The 19,819-nt window shown below is 42.9% G+C and overlaps 1 protein-coding gene and 2 long non-coding RNA genes across 9 annotated transcripts in view; 2 read left to right on the forward strand and 1 right to left on the reverse strand.

Annotated features, from left to right (window-relative positions):
* Positions 1-2,834: 2,834 nt before the first annotated feature.
* LOC116593297 lies at positions 2,835-5,337 on the forward strand. The gene is made up of 3 exons (XR_004286856.1): positions 2,835-3,567; positions 3,902-3,974; positions 5,003-5,337. It is a non-coding gene; the product is annotated as an uncharacterized LOC116593297 (long non-coding RNA).
* Positions 5,338-5,857: 520 nt separating this feature from the next.
* On the forward strand, positions 5,858-19,728 carry LOC116593298. The gene is made up of 3 exons (XR_004286857.1): positions 5,858-6,438; positions 10,810-10,903; positions 18,929-19,728. It is a non-coding gene; the product is annotated as an uncharacterized LOC116593298 (long non-coding RNA).
* GPR19 (G protein-coupled receptor 19) overlaps positions 6,854-19,819 on the reverse strand; it is a 36,766-nt gene continuing 23,800 nt past the window's right edge. For 5 of the 7 annotated variants that reach the window (XM_032347351.1, XM_032347349.1, XM_032347350.1 and 2 more), the window contains one exon: positions 6,854-8,185. In XM_032347351.1, the coding sequence (XP_032203242.1) occupies positions 6,916-8,163 (1,248 nt within the window). In that variant the 5' untranslated portion in view covers positions 8,164-8,185 and the 3' untranslated portion in view covers positions 6,854-6,915. Of the gene's footprint in view, positions 8,186-8,486; positions 8,620-19,819 lie in introns of all 7 variants that reach the window. The other 2 variants (XM_032347352.1, XM_032347355.1) reach the window with 1 other exon arrangement.

The following is a 19,819-nucleotide window of genomic DNA, read 5'->3' on the forward strand; positions in this document are numbered from 1 at the left end:
GAGGGAGAAAGCTATAGGGGCTTGACAATGTCATTAAAGACATTTAAAGTCATTGAAGACAGAATGCTTCCTTCCTTCTGCTCTACCATTCTCAGTAGGTTGGGTTTTGCCCTTGGCTTATCCTCTCATAAACATCCCAAACAGTAAACTCGTTTGTCTTTTCTTTGAAAAAAAAAAAAAAAATTTAAAAAGCCACAAACCATTCTGTTAAATTTTTCTTCAAAATAAACTTAAATGTACCTTATATTATTTGTGTTCCCAAGTGTGAGTCTTTGGCTTTTCATATGTTTCTTTCGCCTTCGACTCCAATTACCAAGTAGCTGTTTTTTTTTTTTTTTTTTAATACCTTCACTTCTGTTTCACTTGATTTCACTGAGATTCATGTGTAGTCATAGTAATAGTTCATTTATGGTTTAACTGAAAACAGACAGTTGTTACATGGCTTAGCTACACAGTTGCTTCTGACTAATCATGGCCCACATGACTTAGGTCCCATTTCATTGATTTTTCATATTCTGCTAGAATGAATACTTAAATTAACAAACTGATTTTTCCACCATCAGTTTTCTTTTCCAGGTAAGTGGAAACCCCAACAGAAGAGTGATGATAAAAGTCTACGTTCTGAAGTATTTCGTGTCTCCTGTTTTTAGACCATTCCTTCCTAAGAAATATTTGAAGGGCGAATATTTCCCTTTGGGGTGAGTAGAGAAGTAGCTCTACCACCTATGTCCCTTCCATTCAAGTCTCTGCTTCCAATTGTTCCTTCTCCCTTGAGTCTGTAAGATCTTAGCAGAATTAAAAAAAAAAAAAAAAAAAAAAAGCTAAAGGAGGAAAACAATGCCACAATTTGAGAGTAGGATTAAAAACCTGTTTCTACTGTTAACACATGGCAATAGCTGCCAAGTAACTTGAAAAATGGAAAAATTCATCGGGTTAGCAATGGCTAAAGTAAAATAACCATAGAAAACCTTTGTTAAGGGTTTCTCATGTATTCAGAAACCCACTGAATGATTTACATGAATTTGGGCTCATTTTAGTACTACAAACAATTCTAGATGTTAGGATTAGACATGTTAGACATGTTAGTCTTACGTGTCAACTTAGCTAGTTGTAGTACCTAGTTATTTCTCAAACACTAATCTAGATGTTGTTGTGAAGGTACTTTGTACTAGTTATTTCTCAAACACTAATGTAGATGTTTTTGTGAAGGTACTTTGTGGATGTGATTAACATCTACGATCAACTGATTTTAAATAAAGAGTATCCTTGATAGTATCGGTGGGCCTCATCCAATCAGTTAAAGGTGTTAAGAACAAAAAAATGAGGCTTCCTAGAGAAGAAATCCTGCTTTAAGACTACAGCTTCAGGGCGCCTGGGTGGCTCAGTGGGTTAAGCCGCTGCCTTCGGCTCAGGTCATGATCTCAGGGTCCTGGGATCAAGGCCCGCATCGGGCTCTCTGCTCAGCAGGGAGCCTGCTTCCCTCTCTCTCTCTCTGCCTGCCTCTCCATCTACTTGTGATTTCTCTCTGTCAAATAAATAAATAAAATCTTTAAAAAAAAAAAAAAAAGACTACAGCTTCAAAGCCTGCCTGCTGGCCCATCCTATAGATTTCATAAACGACAACACCAATACCCGAGTTTCCAGCCTGCCTGCCCTATACATTTCAGGCTTGTCAGTCCCTTCAATGGCCTAAGCCACCTCCTCCTCCAAATATTATCATCATCCCATTATTAGGGTTCCAGTGATCCCTCATACAGGTGGGCACTGCCATGTTCCCCATCTTAAAAATGGGGAAGCTGTGGTTTGAGAATAATTTGCTGGGTTAAACAGGGTTAAGCAGAACCTAAACTTCAACACAGAAGTTGACTTCGGAAACTTTGAAAGTGACCATCATACTATTTGTGACTAAGGAAAATTTTGCTGTCTGGATATACACTGGAAGGTTGTGACTAATTTTCACTAATGTTTATTTTTTAAAGACTTTTATCTCTTTATTTTAGAAAGAGAACAGGAGTGGGGAGGGGGTAGAGACAGAGGGACAGAGAATCTCCAGCAGACTCCCTGCTGAGTGTGGAACCCACACGGGACTCAATCCCAGGACCCTGAGATCACGACCTGAGCCAAAATCAAGAGTTGGGTGCTTAACTGACTGAGTCATCCAGGCGCCCCATAATTTTCACTCGTGTTTAAAGAGTCACTCAAGGAGATTGCATCTGCCCAGAATATCAGAGAGCCCAGCAGTGTAAATGAATCTAGACAGATGTACAGAATATACAACTATTCTTCTCAGCTATGGTACAGCCCGTCTCTCTCCCATACAGCTCCTCACACCTACTCTGCTGCCCCGCTCTTTGGCATGTCCTCATCTTAGCAACCTCAGGGTCCCACTAGTAGAATCCAGTCTTTATTCTTTAAGAGACTCTGCTTTGGAAGACACAACAGGGAAGCAGCCTAGAGGGGATGCATTCAAAATTCCCTTAGAGGAGTTTTAATCTATATCTAGCTGCTGTGGGCAAATAGCCGGAACTACTCTATAGACTTCCTGCTGAAAACCAGATGATGTTCTCCCGATCCTGAAGCCAGATACACCCATCACTGCAGAGCCCAGAGACTGTTGGCAGTCTTTTCCTGCAGAACTAAAATCATACATTCTTCAAATTATAGGTGATTCCTAGTCATAGAGCCCCTAACTCAGGATTGATGGGCAGTTTTTATTTTTTTAAGATTTTTTTTTTTTTTATTTGACAGGTAGAGATCACAAGTAGGCAGAGAGAGAGAGGGAGGGAAGCAGGCTCCCCACTGAGCAGAGAGCCCGACGTGGGGCTCGATCCCAGGACCCCGAGATCATGACCTGAGCCGAAGGCAGTGGTTTAACTCACTGAGCCACCCAGGTGCCCCTGATGGGCAGTTTTTAAAAGCAATCTTTGAAAGAGACTTCTTCTACAAAAGAATATAGAACTTTTGAACACAAGTGTTCAGCTAAACAAAAAAGTTCAGAATGGTCCAGATTGTAGGAAACCAAGAAATTAGAGACGGTCCGAGGGAAATGAGAGAGGCCTCAAATAAGTTTAACCCAATGTCAATTTAACTGCCTCCGTACCAGGAGCATAGGAACCTTTACTTTTAGGGCAAGTCTGGATTGCACTGTATGAAAAGGGCCATGAATTCTTGGAGCAGAATGGTACAAGAAGCAGAAATGAGAGAAAGGCCTGGGTAAGTGTGGGCAGCACAATCACCACTTTGGGGTGGGGCCTGAATTTCTAAAATGACACCATTTGTAAAAAGGGTTTCAAATACTATTTTGACTGGTGATTGCATGTCCGTAAAGAGTATTAATTATTTTGGGACTACCTCCAATGTTTAGATGCTCCGTCTTTGGAACACACTGATTGATTAGTTAATCTACAGCTGCTCCTGGTGCTTGGCAACTGTCCCCGTCTTGTTGCTAGGAGATCAAGACAGCTCCAAACCGGCCTGTGTGACAGGCACCGTGAAGAGGTGGTGGGTTCTGCCGACGAGCCACAGTGCCATCAAGTGGTCACTCTGCAAAACGGTTCGACGGAGTGGGTTTGTGTCCCCTGTTCTCTCATTAGACCACTCAGGTTGTCTCTGTTCCAGATGAATTAGCCGGTTAGCTGAACCTCAGGGAATGGTGTATTCTCTCCATCCTCTTCTCACGCAGTGAGGGGTTTTTTCCTTCCATAAATGAATGATGCCACAGCAAGCAGGAGGGTGAAGTTAAAAGAATGTTGGATGGGTTGATAGACAGCATTTTAGTTCATCCTTACTCTGACCTCTCTTGGTTGTAATTTCTTCCCCTAAACAAGGAAGGGCATAGACAAGGTCTCTCAATGTCCTTTCTATCCCCAAATCCCTAATTCTTTGCTGCTTTTACATGCAGTTGTTCCAGAGCTTATCCTTGTGGCTGATCCTGGTCAAGGAGCTCCCACAGACCTTGGTGCTGTGGCTTCACGGTGAGTTTGAGCAGGTGGCAGTAAGGGTGGCAGGGGTGGCGGGGGCGGGAAGGGAAGGACCGTGTCCACCACCAGAAGCCAAAACCACAAACTTCTCTGGCAAATGACTCTGCTTGCACATGTTTGATGGGAGTCCCCCTGGGTAAACCTGTCCTTCCTAAGCAAGGAATTCTGGCCCAGGGAAGCCGCTCCAGGAGTCTTGGGTAAAATCCTGTGATATAAGGTCAATGGGAAAGCCGTTCTGAGCGGGATGTGCTCACAGACTCAGAGCAGCAGGCTGGCTGGACTCGGAGTCCGGCTCAGAGTCATTCCACCTCAAAGGATGCACCCCCGTCCCCTCCTCTGACAGTCTCTGGGAGCCAGATAGGAGGACTGGCTCTACTCTGCACCCTGCCCCCCACTACCTTTCTATAGCTGTTTGGAGGCCCCACGAATCCAGATTCATCGAGCAGGGAGACTGGGTCCTTTATCATTCTCTCCAACAACCTGCCTCCTTGTGGCTTTAACTCTTTCTTGCCAGGCAGGTATGAGTTATTGTGAATGTTGTGCTGTCCTGCTGGGACTTCTGCAGATCTTCATCAATCTGTACACGATATCCAGGTTCCTCTGATTTCAGGATCAAGTGAGACAACAGGAATCCTGAATATTAAGCCAGCCTGAACCAAAATATAGCGAATTACCAACATGCTAAAAGAGTGCAGCTGAATATGATTTGGTTGACACTTTTGTCATTATTTGGGGGATTCTATTAAAAAAAAACTACTTTCTATAATAAGAGGTCTTATGAGACTGTGTCACTGAATTTCCACCTACTGGGGTAAACTCACAGAACATTCAAGACAGAATGAACCATAGTACTCATCTTTTAGTTTAACTTGAGACCTAAAAATATATATCAAAATAAAATTGAGATGAATTATATTTAACTTTTTACAATCTAACTTCAAAAAATATGCCATCTAAAGGGACCAAAATAAAAGTATGCACCCCAAAATGGACAAAAATACAAGGGTCTTCTTTTTTAACAGGTCTGAACCTCAGAATCCAAGAGCCAATGAAATAACTGTCTAGCTCAGTCTGTCATTTTAGAGTGCCATCTGCTGATGTGGTAAGTGAGAAGATGAGGAGGAAAAAGAGAAGGAAGAAAAATTTGAGATGTTCTTTTTATCTTTGAATCTGTTGACTGAAGGAAGCACCTCCACTTAAAAACATCGGCTCTGCAGACGTTTTGTACATGAGCTCTTTCATGGAGGTTGGTCCTGGCCCTGAATACCAAATCCAGTCTTGTCTCATTTCTCTGTGATTGTATCTCTGACGCTCAACACCACAAGTCCAAGAACCTATCAACTTATCCATGGCCAAAGAAAAGGTGAGGACCAGCTTGTCAAATTTTGCCTAGACTCTCCTTTTAAACTGGCCAGATTTTCTTAGACCTTCTTTAGATTTCCACCAAGGTGGCACCCAGGAGGCCTGGTGAGGCCTGGCTGGGGTTGGTCATTCACATGCTCCTTAGAGAGACTTCTGTAATGTCATGGGAAGAGTGACATACTGGCAGTTAGAGGACCCGAGTGTGTGTGTGTGTGACAACCAGCCCTGTCACATTCTAATGCGGGCAACTCACACAACATGGCATCCCAGGTTCCTCATCTGTGAAGCAGAGATGCCAAGTGTGTCACAGAATTCTTCTGAGAGGATAAAATTAGATAGTGTTGGTAAAATCACTGAACAACTGGAATTATTATTTGCAGCTCTTAACTGGGATGTGAAAATGCATACGAGTCTTGTCTATAAGCCTCCTATTGTTTAAATAAGAACGTTTTAATAATGTGCTAGCCCTACATTTGAAATAACCAAAACCCGACAAGCAGAGAAGAAAACCTCGAGATAACCACAGGCAAAGAAAAGTCTGGGCTTGGCAAGGGTGTGATGATGTAACCTGGAGAGAGATGTGGGGAAAGAGGTGATGGCTGGGGAAATGGCCTCATGTCTGAGTCTCTAGGACAGTGAAGAAAGTGCTCCTTGTTCTTGCTGTCTTTAGTGTAGGGTAGAGCTGGGCACTCAAAGACCTCTGCCTGAACTGCAGAGCCCAGAGAATTACCACCTGTTGTTTCTCCTGTTGGCATTTTCTGGCTTGTCTAGCAAGGACACCTACTCATTGGCTTGAGTTTAACTCAAAGAAGAGAAGTAAACATCCCAGACACAGCCTAGATGGGATACAGATGTGAGAAAAATACATTATGACTTCAGAATTTTCAGGGCATCATTAGTTGCTTAGGTTAAGGGGGAATGGAAAAAAGAGAGAGAGAGAGAAAGAAAGAGAGAAATTAGGCAACTTGATTATCAATTTTCTTTCCCTAAGAATCCTGACTGAAATTCAATCACAAACTTCCCAGCAAGTTCCAGCCTATTTCATCCTATGGAGTGCATTCTATAGGAGATCTGGACAGTGGTTTCTCGGAAGAAGGTAATGTAAAAACATATATAATATTAACACTACCTCAGTGTTACTTAGAGTAATGCAAGTCTCTGAAATGTGAGACACAGAAAATTGCATTCGGAACCAGAAGCCCACAGTTAAAAAGTTTCAGAAGGGAGGAGAAAAAGCAGACCGAATAAAACTAAGTTGAGTCATGAATCAAAGCCTGTGTGTATGGTTTATGCTTTTGGGACCTAATAAGGGTAAGTAAAAAGTAGGAAAGCATTACCTTTTTTTTTAAATGAATGTAACTAATACAGTAAAGGGACTACTGACCATAGCTCAAGGTGAAAGCTTTCTCTAAAACAAAAAGCAGCCAAAATAAAACCACAGTTTACAAAATAAAACATTTCCCTCAGAAAGCTGACTGGGGGAAAAAAAAAAAACATATAAAAAGCTCCTGTTTTTAGAGTTAAAGCTTTTTAATCTCTGGCACATAACAATAATTGAAAGAATTTTGCGAAATTACACAAAAGTATTTGGCGGATTTGAATTAATGGGCCAAGCGAGCTTTTTTTCCTTGGCTTCTCTGTCAAATGAATCATATATCGAGTCTTTGGTTATAGTTTTGGCCGTGGGAGGAATTTCTGAAATGCCAACGTAGTTTTTTTTGGCCATCCTTGAACTGGTTGTGATAGTATAGGCATTGCTTCGGTAACATTTCATCGAAGACATGCAAAAAGTCTCTTTCATTCCTCTCCTAAAGTTGGCATTATAGATGGAATACAGCGTAGGTTTAGAGGCTGAAGAACTAAAGGATATCCACGTGATAGCTGTGAAAACAAGGGAACTTTTCTTCAAGTCTCGTTCGTGGGGGTGCCACAGCTGAGCCACATGGAAAGGCAACCAGGAGAGCAAAAACAACAGATTTAAAATGAGGAACATCTTGATCGTTTTCACTTTGGTCCTTGGGACAATGTTCATGGTCCTCCTCACTGTTCGGCCATCAGTGCCTATTCTCCAAATGTACTTCACAACCTTCTGGTAAAACAAGATGATGAGGACAGACGGGATCACAAAGCTCACCAAGAAATGGATGACGCTATAGGCAGCTCCTTCCCAGGAGGAAGGGAAGAAATAGTTGCAGTGATTGTCCCAGCTCGAGCCAAAGAAAAAGAACACGGGGGTCACAAAGGCAGCATCGAAGACCCACGAGGCCACGATCATTTTCTTGGCCTTCTCTCTGGACACCTTGAAGCTCAGGGGGTAGACAATGGTGTAGAACCGGTCTATGCAGATGGAGAGGAGAACATAGATCTGGACGCCTGGGGTGAGGTACTGGAAATACCGCACGACCTTGCACATGACGCTGCCGAGCGTCCACCTGCCGGTGGCAAACTGCAGCAAGACGAAAGGCGTGCTGGCCACGCTGACGAGGAGGTCCGCGCATGCCATGGAGACCACAAAGTAGTTGGTGGTGGACTGAGTCCTCCTGCTCCGGTGGATGACCAGACAAACCAGGGAATTGCCGAAGACAGAAAACAACCACAGGGCCCCAAAGAAAATGCTGGCCGTGGCCACCTCGCCAGGTTTCAGCCCCGGCTCCACGTCTGTTCTGTTGCTCATCCAGCCACGCACCTCATGGAATTCCGTCAGGTCACGGCGTGGCAGGGAGGAGGCGACCTCTGTGCAGCTGTGGTTTTGCAGGGGCACCAGCAGTGTGGGAATAACCAAGGGTGGCTTGCTGTTCTCCATTCTGGGAGCAAAAACCATACTCACTTGCTTCCTCTCAGTTCTGGGTAAGAAAAGAAGAAGGAGGCCTCTTGTTAAAATGGTGTCATGCAGAGCGACCCCCAAGCCTACCGATCTTACTGACACTGGCTTGTCATTCGCCAGGGAGGACTTGTGCCTTGGCAGGAAAACGGGACTACTATCCAGACACAGCTTGGGCTCCGTCTCTCTTTCGTTTCAGGAGCTGTTTTAGCGGATCCCAGCTCAGGCTCTCTCTGGACTCCCCCTCTTTTGACCCTTCGTCAAATGGGGTAGAACTCGTGCCAAGCCCCACCCCTGAACATACCAATGTCGCCCTCACTCACCAGGGACCACGAAGGGTGAAGGTGCTTGGATCTGGCTCATGACGAGGGCACCACCCCCCAAAGGAAGAGCTGCTGGAATGGGGGGGTCAGTAGATGAGAAGTTTTTAAAGGTTGTGACACTGAAGCAATGTGGCTGTGAGCAGAAAACATGAGGAGATGGAAACACACAGATGTCAGCTCTGGAAATGGCTTCCGGCAATCTGTGCATACAGACTGGCTGGCTCCTGGAAGGGGCCCATTCTTCCTTCTGCAGAGCTTCCAGTACAGAAGCACGAGGCAAGTACACAGAGCCACCGTATGTAACCCTTACAGGAGCCAGAATAGCGCCTAATTTAATGACCTCTGAAAATGGCTCACTTTTTTCCCAAAGAGGATGTGCTTCATGTTCTAATAGCCTTGCCACTTATCCATGACATACCTTGAGGCCTGTCTGCTTGTTACTGTTTCATAAGAGGACATATTGACAGGAGAACATACAAGGTGTCCTCTAAAGAATGTAACCAGGTTACTGGGAAGCTTATGGTCTCTAGATGACTAAAAGCAACCAACTATTAACTGTTAGCTTTTCAAAAGCTTATGATCCTTAGATATAGAAGAATATTATAAAGCCTAGCCTTTATTTTAATTTTGGGGGGAGCTACTTGGTGAGGGAAAAAATTATCCTTTTACATAGGTAAAATGATTATATACTTGTGAGCTTTTCAGTTAAAACTGGGGTGACTTGGGTCACAGTTGGATTATTAAGGTCTAACTTGGTCTGAATCTCTTAAGCAGAAAAGAGAAAGCACAGCCCCTAAATCCAAAATAACCAGAGCAATTCCATGGGGGCTGTAGATAAGAGGACAGCATCCAGCATCAGGGCCCAGGGTTCCCCACAGTGGGTTCCCGTGACTAGCCTCACAAAGAAACATTTCTGAAGTTTTAGAGGTGGGATTAAGGCACACGTTTTTGGGGTTTTTTTTTAAGATTTCATTTTTTTTTTAAGTAATCTCTACACCCAATGTGGGGCTCAAACTCACAACCCCAAGATCAAGAGTTGCATGCTCCACCCACTGAGCCAGCCAGGTACCCTGAGGACAGTTCTTCGGATCCGTAGTCAGACGCGTTATCCATTGCGCCAATGGTCCTCCTTCTGAGGACAGTTCTTAATGAATGAACAGTTCTTACTGGCCTGCTTTCCCTCGAAGGACTTTTGCGCTTATTTGTAGCAGGGAGAGGAGTGTTAATATATACTGTCCTCACCAAGAAACCACATTCAACAAAAATCTGGAGCTCAGGGCAGTCCCATATTATCTTCAGGGTTTTGTTTGTTTGTATTGTCCATGAGGCAGCCCCACTTGATTTCTCAAAAGAAATGTAAGATAATTAGACATTTGACTATTAGAAGTCCTTTAAGCATGGCTGGCTGGTTGAGAGTCAGTTGTAAGAATAGCAACCATACTTTCCTTATTAAAAAAATCAGGATATGGGGCACCTGGGTGGCTCAGTGGTTTAAGCCTCTGCCTTCAGCTCAGGTCATGATCTCAGGGTCCTGGGATCGAGCCCCACATCGGGCTCTCTGCTCAGCAGGGAGCCTGCTTCCCCCTCTCTCTCTGCCTGCCTCTCTGCCTACTTGTGATCTCTCTCTGTCTATCAAATAAATAAATAAAAATATTTTTTAAAAAATCAGGATATGCAGTCTGAACACAGAACATGAGATCTAAAATTAGCACTGTCCTAGAAAATCTGGAATGCATGACCCTTTTACTTATAAAATTGAAGTAATCTCTTCACCTTCATTTGGTAAAGCCTACAAAATGTCCCCCAATTTTTTTTTAAAGATTTAAAATTTAGGGGTACATGGCTGGCTCAATGCAACCTGATCGCAGGGTTAGGAGTTCAAGCCCCACATTGGGTGTAGAGATTTACTTACAAATTAAATCTTAAAATAAAATAAAGATTTAAAGTTTAAAGGAGACAAACAAGTCTCCCAGGCAAAAAGGGCTGTTGTAAGTATTTTGGATATCTGCGGCCTAAATAAAACAGGAGTTGGGGGCGCCTGGGTGGCTCAGTGGGTTAAGCCGCTGCCTTCGGCTCAGGTCATGATCTCAGGGTCCTGGGATCGAGTCCCGCATCAGGCTCTCTGCTCGGTGAGGAGCCTGCTTCCTCCTCTCTCTCTCTCTGCCTGCCTCTCCAACTACTTGTGATTTCTCTCTGTCAAATAAATAAATAAAATCTTTAAAAAAAAACCAAAAAACAGGAGTTGGTGCCACAGGCACTCTGCTGTATAATACCCATTATTTTGAAACCTGTGAACTGACTTGTTTCTCTCTTCCTCCCATAGCAAAACCTTGAAGATGAAACTCAAGTTTACCACCACAACTTGGGCACCGTGAGGCCTCCCATCTGCCATCACTTCCTTCAGCTGCATGTCACCAGTGAGTGTGTCTGCCCACTCTTCTAGCCCCACCACTGGGAGCAGAGGGTCCCGCTCCTCAGAAACTGGACAAGGGAGCCTTGAGGAGCTCCTGAGTCCACGTCTCCCCCTGATGATGGCACAGCTGTTCTGACTCTACGCAAAATCACTGCAGCTCTGTTTATTCATTCCAGAAATCAAGACACTATGCTAGGTACTAGGGAAACAAAGGTAACTAAGGCCAAGAAGAAGGCAAATGTATACACAAGCTGTTTGATCATATTATAACTACATCCTAAAATAATTAAAACTGACACAAGACAAGGAACTAAGTGGCAGAGGAAAACAAGGACCCGATTTTGCACGGGATAGGAGAAGGAAAGATTTCACAAAGGAGGTGAGGTCCGAGTTGGGGACAAGGAGACCAGGTCTTCTTCAGGAAGACAAGGGAATGAAAAAACATTCCAAGGGAGAGAGAAAGAACATGGAATGGTTTGGGTGTTGGAGGGGGTCATCTTTCTGAGTTGATCTTTTTTGGGCCCTTTTCCCTTTAGAGACCTCATTTTTCTGCCAATCATACCTTCCAGAGTTTATCATTTTTAAATGCCTGATAATCAGACTGGCCTAACTTTCCCCCAAGGTTACAATGAGAGGTTATATTTTCTGTATTCACGGGCTGCGATGTGATCAGACAGTGGATGAGAATATTAACATATCCAGAACAGTTGTGGTATCCTTGTTCACACAGCACTTCAGTATTTTCCAAGTGTGTTTTGCTTTACAACAATGGTTCTCTAGCTAAGCAATGCAGTTGACCCTTTTATCTTTTTTTTTTTTTAAGATTTTATTTATTTATTTGACAGAGATTACAAGTAGGCAGAGAGGCAGGCAGAGAGAGAGAGAGGGAAGCAGGCTCCCTGCTGAGCAGAGAGTCCGATGCAGGGCTCGATCCCAGGACCCTGGGATCATGACCTGAGCTGAATGAAGACAGAGGCTTAACCCACTGAGCCACCCCAGATGCCCCGAGAGAGCTTTAAAAAAATACCCCTGCTCTAGTCCTACCCCCAGAGAGTGAACTGAACTGGTCCAGAGAGCAGCCTGGGCAGCAAGAAATTTCAGGGTTCCCCAGGTGACCGTCACGTGCAGCCAAGATAAGGAATTCCTGCTTTAGAACCATTCCCATGTTTCTGTCATTCCCCCACCAAGCTGGGGGCTCCCAGAGGAAGAATGTTATTCTTTTTCTTTACATTAATAATTTTTTATTAAGTATTTACTGAAAAAAATCCATGACATGTGTGACTCCTGCTCTAGGGGGCTCTGCTAGGAGAATTAAACCAGAGATAGAGTGACTGCGTCTTCTCTGGAGCTGAAACACTGATGACCATAGAGACAGGGAAAACGAATCCTGAGCAGAGCAGGGCAGGCAAAACTGAAGTCCCCTTGGACAACTGTTACCTGCATTAGAATTCCCATTGAAGGAGAGTGAAGGTAGCTGAGGGGGTCCTCAGACAGGTTTCTGCAATCCCCACTCCAGAAAAAAACAGTATGCCATATTATAAGTAAGTTCTAGGGTCCCAAAGTAAAATTTCAGAAAGGTTTCCCTGCTTCATTGACTTGGAAATAAATCCCTCTTCAGAGCAGTGTTTCTGAAATACAAGGGCTGCGTAACTGATTTTTATGTCTGAGTCGTCCATATGCAGGAATTTTAACAGCAACAGGAAAGACTTGTTTCCTGCTCAACCTATGCTTTCCTATCCAGTTCTGTGACTGCCACATGACACACCCCACTGACTGAAGGCCTTTATTAAAATATATCTCTATACAGGTGGCTCAATTGGTTAAGTGTCCAACTCTTGGTTTTGGCTCAGGTCGTGATCTTAGTATCATGAGATTGAACCCCACAGCAGGCTCTGCACAGGCATGGAACCTGCCTAAGATTCTCTCTTTCCCTTCCCCCAACCCCTTCCCCAACTTTTTCTCTTTCAAAAAAATTCTTTTTAAGTATCTAATACTTGAAAATAAGGCAAAGAGAGTATAGCAGATCTTCCTAATGTCATGCTAAGAGATTGTTAAATTGGCTTCCCCCAAGAATTATTTAATTCTCTGGGAGAAAGCATCCATGCTTGACTTTGCTATTTACTATATGACGAGAGCCCAGACATGTGAAGGTACGTGTTAACGTGCAGATTTCTGTCCAGCAGAAAAAATAACCCCCAAATTTATGAACCTATTGCTCTGTAGGACATTAACTGGCTTTGTGTCTACCTAGCAATCTTATGTCCACCTTCTTTAATAATAATAATTAAAAAAAGACAATAACAAAACCCTATAAATACCTATTTATTTGAATGCTCTCAGAACCAGCCAATTGATGTCACCGATTCCTTCAGGAGTAAGTTGACAAATCTCTGGCATGCATTCATCCTCTATTTGTATAAGACCCATTATTTTATTATTCATTCATTCATTTATTCATTCATTCACTCATTCCCTTATGGGGGGACAGAAGGAGAGAGAGTGAATCTTAAGCAGACTCCATGCCCACTGCAGAGTTGACTCTATGACCCTGAAATTGTGAACAGAGCTGAAATCAAGAGTCAGATACTTAATCAGCTCAGCCATGCAAGCACCCCAGCAGTATGACCCTAGCTTTCTGAAAATCACCCTGAGAGGTGGATGAATGTATGAATGATGAGACGCACATGAAAGGACCACAAGGAGGTACAGAGGGGCTCGGCTGACAGACTCTGTGTACATCACAGTTCTGCCTGAGGTGATTCTTGGCCAAGCATATCAACTGGTGTTTAGGCTTATTCTTTTTTTTTTTTTTTAATTTTATTTATTTATTTGGGAGAGAGAGAGAGTGAGCACAGGCAGGCAGAGTGATAGAGGGAGAAGCAGGCTCCCTGCGGAGCAAGGAGCCCGATGCGGGACTCGATCCCAGGATGCTGGGATCATGACCTGAGCCGAAGGCAGCTGCTTAACTAACTGAGCCACGCAGGCGTCCCTAGGCTTGTTCTTGAGTCCAAGAATCCTAACAACGAATGTGTTTTCCCTCATGAAATTATAAAGATTCACAGACATTCTCACAACATAGGAAGACCATTTTTATTTCTGACATTTGTTCAAAAATTTAATGTCAAACTAGAATTTTTATAATGTTGAATTTTTATATGATTTGGTTGGAAAAAAGAAAACCTGCAGCATTTTCTGTAGAATAGTAAGCATCTGCTGGACCGAAGCCAACACCTACTATAAGGCTGTTTTACTAATGACCAATAAGATTAATTATAAGGACAGCAGTTTAACATTAATACTATGGAGAGTTGATAGATATTTTGTGCTTATCTTATGTCAGGTATCTTTAAGGTAGGTAATATTATTAGCTCTGTTTCACAGATGGAATAAACTAAGTTCCTCCCCAAGATCATGCAGTTATAAAGGAGTCACCCCAGACTGCCTCACTCCAAAGTCCATGCACTTAACCACCCCTGGGGCTTCATGCGTGAGGAGGCCACAAAAGGCAGGATCTGAATTCAGAGGGTCAAACGGTTGTACGGGGATAGGTCTTTCTTGACTCCTCAGTCAAACAAAGGAATGTAAAATTATTCTGCCACAGCCTTTTGCCTACCCACAGATACATCTGTTCAATATGCTAGCTCAGAAATATGTGACATAGTGAACATTTGGGGAAAAAAATCACTCCCACCACATACTGCACAGAGGCTTGGCATCAAAAGTGCAGTAGACATGTTGGTCTGGAAATACAGCCTTTCTTCAGAATAGCCCCTGAGACTACAGGAAATTCATTATGACAGATGAACTCTTGTAGCCTTTAAATGCAGGATGAAAGCTGAACTCTAAACCAGTGTGAACTGGAGGTAGGAGAAGTTTGATCAGTGGTACTGGCCCAGGTCAGAAACTGCCTCCTTTAAATTTTAATTGTTATAACTTAGAGAATACCACGGTGGTAGAGATTTTCTCTTAAACATTTCATGATGATGGAGGCTCTGCGTAGATGTGAAAAGAAGAAATGCCCAGAACAGGGGTGGGTGACTGGCTTGCCTGAGCTCCCCACAACCAGCTGTGTGCATTTCTTCCCAACTCCAATGACATCATGTTGGCATAAATCAGCCACGGTTGGAACAGTCACACCATGGAAATGGACAAATACCACAAATGAGGTTTTTTGCCCCCTGTGCACCCAGCTATCCCACATTTACCAACCTACCACTTCCAGTAGGATACGATTTACAGGGCAACATCTCCCAGAGCCCTGAATTTACAAACATCAAAGGAGGCCACAGAAGGCATCAGAAGCTTCCCGAGTGGCTCTCTTGCTCTCTGGCCCTGAGCTGTGGCTCTAGGGTGTACATTGAGCCAAGTGCTTCATGACTTTGGTGGTGGCACAGGAAAACCAGGGAGGATAAGACACATTCTCACAATGGACCGCCCAGGTACAGCTGCCAGATGAAATACAGGATGCCTGGTTCAAGGTAAATTCCAGATCAATGACATTGTCTTAGCATAGATATGGACCACACAATATTCAACTGGTGTCTTCTATTTTTATTAGCTAAATCTAGCAAACTTATACCCAGAACGTAATCCTGTGCTAAAAAAAATCTATTCTTCATCTTACAACACAGGGATATTGTGAAGTGGATATGTACACAGGCTTTGAAGTCAGACAGCTGAAGTGTGACACACTAGGGTCACACACTAACTATTTGTGTCACCCAGGACACATTTTCTAACCCTCTTGAGCAGCAGTTTTCTTATCTGTCAAACGAGGATGATTAGTCCCTATCTCACTTGATTATTGTGAAGTTTACATGAGATAATATATGCACAGGAGTTAAATGAGTTAACACAAGTCAGTCTGTCTGGTACAAGGAAATACTCAATAAGTGTTATCCCTGTACAGTTCTATAAATTACCTAACACAGTGTTAGATAAATTATAGATAATTATATCCCTGTATAGGGATAATACTTATTGTGTTAGATAACACAGTGTTAGATAATTTATAAGCACATAGCACGTGCTTAAACAATTAGCACTCTTGGGGCACCTGGGTGGCTTAGTTAGACAAGTCTGACTTTGGTTCAGGTCATGATCTTAGGGTCCTGGGATCCAGTCCCACATAGGTGTCCCTGCTCAACAAGGAGTCTGCTTCTCCCTCTCCTCCCACCCCTGGCCCCACTCGTGCTCGCGCATGCACACACGCTCTCTCTAGCTTGCAAAATCTTTAAAAAAAAAAATTAGCACTCTTATGGAGGGTCCTCAGAAAGTTAAAAATAGAACTACCTCATGATCCAGCAATTGCACTTCTAGGTATTTACCCAAAGAATACAAAAATACTGATTCAAAGGGAAACATGCATCCCAATATTTACAGCAGCATTATCAACAATGGCCAAATCATGGAAACAGCCCAAGTCGATCGACTGATGAATGGATAAAAAAGATGGGTGTGTGTGTGTGTGTGTGTGCATGTGTGTGTAATGGAACAGCAGCCATAAAAAAGAAGGGAATTTTGCCATTTACAATGACATGGATGGAGCTAGAGAGTGTTATGTTAAGCAAAATAAGTCAGTCAGAGAAAGACAAATACCATATGATTTTACATATATGTAAAATTTAAGAAACATATAAGCACAGGAAAAAAAGAGAGAGACAAACCAAGAAAGAGACCTTAACTATAGAGAACAAACTAACGGCTACCAGAGGGGAGGGGAATAGGGGATGGGTGAAATGTGTGGTGGGGATTAGGGCATGCACTTGTGAGGAGCACGGGGTGATGTATGGAAGTGCTGAATCACTGCACTGTACCCCTGAAACTAACATTATACTCTATGTTAACTAACTGGAATTTAAATTAAAACTTATTAAAAATTTTTTAAACTTAGCGCTCTTACTATTGTTAGCCCATAAAAGTCTTAAAAGCCCTATGACAAGCAAATTTTAGTAACCACATCACACATCACGTACTATAGTGATAATACTAACACAAGTCACATAATTTAACTATATTAAGAGCCAGTGGCTTTGGGGGAGGAGCCTAGTACTTAATCATCATTCACATTGTTGGTTTTAAGGGGAAAATCACTAAGGTCCAAATAAATCAACACAACCTTTCCCCAAGTTGGACATGATTCCTTTTAGTGACATATTAGCCCATAAAACTTTTTTCTATACCCTAAACCAAAACATGTAATACAATGAGTTGAATATTTCTCAAAAGCATCTAAAATCTACTCTGCTAAATTACTTCCATTAGGTAATTTTGAATACTTGCCAAAAACCTCGTATTTCCAATGAAAAGAACTTCCCCTCCACCATTTGAGACTCTTAGTATCACAGGCTAATAAGCCTAGAATTTTCTTGAATGCCCTTTTCCCCTTTCCTATTATAGATTATGAAATATATATAAATATTCCTCCATAGTATTTCCAGCTCTGTGCCTTTCAATCTGTTTCCCAACTGGGATTAAGCTCAGTTTCCTGAGATCAGACTGGGTACACCATCTTTGTGTTTGGAGACTGGTTGTCTAAGGAACTACATTTACTCTTCTACCACATTTACCTTTCTTTGTCCTTCACGTGAATTTTAAAGTATCAGAAATAAAAAGTCAGCATCATAGGAGTGATTTCTGGAAACAAGGAAGGCTTCTATCCCAACTCCTCTTACCATTAGAATATCACTCTTTTAAGGTCAAGGTCCCAATTAAAATGTAATATGTACGTAATTCCTATGTAAAATGTAATGCTTGGGAGTCCAAGCTTTACTCCACAAGGTTTCTGCTGGCTGCAAGTGCAGGCCTCTCCAAATTCTTTACAAACAGTGTTGCAGGAGAAAATGTTAGGTCATACTGGCACCCCAACATGGGTATTTATAAAGGACAGTGGCCAGTATTTCTTACCCTACTGCCACTTAGTAGAGTCATGCATAGGAGGGATGCAGCTCCAGACCTAAAAATACTAAACTTGTCCCTCTCTCTACTGTTCCCACAAAATCTGTAAAGTCAAATAAGGTGGGGAAAAAAGAGAAATAAACATTAAGAAACTTCACCCTAAGAAATGACTATGTTGTTACGATGGTATATGTAAAATCATCTTCTATTTCACATTTACCCAATATTCTTTTTAATATTTTATTTGTTTATTTGACAGACAGAGATCACAAGTAGGCAGAGAGTAGGCAGAGAGAGAGGAGGGAAAGCAGGCTCCCCGCTGAGCAGAGAGCCCGCTATGGGGCTCGATCCCAGGACCCTGAGATCATGACCCGAGCTGAAGGCAGAGGCTTTAACCCACTGAGCCACCCAGGTGCCCCCCAATATTCTTTTCATACATAGTATGAACAGGATTGTGCTAACTACTGGAAGTACAGAAGTTAACGAGATAGACAAGGTTCCTGCTTTTATGGAGCTTATCTCTGGGGAAGGGCGGGGAGAGAAATAACAGCAAAACAAACACATAAGTGCATAGTAAAGAAATGGTTGGTGCTATGGAGGAAAATAAAGCAGGATGAGGTACCAGGGGTCCATGGGAAATGGAATGATAGGTGACTGGTTGGTCACCTAATGGCCATTCCCAACTTCTCCCTTACCTTCCTCTGTCAAGTGGCTGAAAAGGCAACATAACCACTTTCCACCATCTCTTGCAGCTAGGGATGGTCACGTCAACATCCTCTGCTTCTGGCAAGACAAGAGGAAATCTCTAGGAGGGTGTTGGGAAGCTCTTGGAAAAATGTCTCTTTCTTGGTAAGAGGAAAGAGGCATGCAGAGTGTTCTCTCTTGTGGGCCTGGCTGCCCCTTGCTTCTCACCTATGTAAACTTGCCATGTGATGATGTCAGGGCACTGGGTCGTATCTTAGAAGGTCAAGGAAGTCCTGGGACTCACAAAGATACTACCCAGTGTCTTGACACTGTGGTGCATCCATCACTAGACTCATTAAATAAGCAATATGTTATGGCTTTAAGCCCCTCTGAGTTTTCTGTTATTTGCCTCTAAAATCATCCAGACTGATGCAGGGTCTTATTTCAGATGGAGTGGCCAGAGAAAGGTTCTCTGAAGAAGTGATACTAGAGCTGAAACCCCAGTGATGAGAAGTCAGCCATGTGAAAATTGGAAGAGCATTCTGTGCAGAGCAATGTGTGCAAAGACCCTGGGGCAGGAATAAGCTATAAGCTGGAGCACATGAATATGGAAGGAAATGGTTCCTGGTAATCATCAGAAAGGCGGGAAGGGAATCAGATCACACAGCATTGTCGGGCACAGGTATTCCTACTGCAGTGAAATCCACTGCAGGTTTTATGCAAAGGCGTGATAGGAGTATGACCTGATTTATGTTTTAAAAATACAACTTTAATTGCTGTGTAGGTGGCTAAGAGAAGTGGGGGGCATCAGTTAAGAGGCTATTACAATAACCTAAGTAAGTGATAATGATAGCTTAGACCTAGTAGTGATGTAGGTGGAGAAAAGTAGATCAATACTGAAAATATTTTGGGGACAGCCAACAAGATTGGCTGATGTGTGACAGGGTTTGGGGGCAGGGATGACTCCCTGGGCTTGAGGTTCTGAGATGGGGGGAAAGTTTGGGGAGCTGGAAATCAATAATTCCATTTTGGGTGAGTTGCATTCTTATTAGATACCCAAGTAGAGCTATCCAGTTGGCAGATGAATACCAAAGTTTGGAAAAATGTCTATTCAGATTATTTGCTCATTTTCATTAATTCATTCATCATTCCATAAAAACATTTTAAGATCCTACCCTGTGCCAGAATGTACTGTGCTAAGAACCATGTATACAAAGGCCAATAAAACTGTGCCCCTCCCTTCATGAAGATCACAGTCTGATTACTACTATTGTGGAGGGATGTGGAGAAGAGTAATAAATAAGTATAAATAAAGACAGTAAGTTGTAATGAGCAGAAA

Source organism: Mustela erminea, chromosome 6 (assembly GCF_009829155.1).
Source record: "Mustela erminea isolate mMusErm1 chromosome 6, mMusErm1.Pri, whole genome shotgun sequence".
Classification (NCBI taxonomy): Eukaryota; Metazoa; Chordata; class Mammalia; order Carnivora; family Mustelidae; genus Mustela; species Mustela erminea.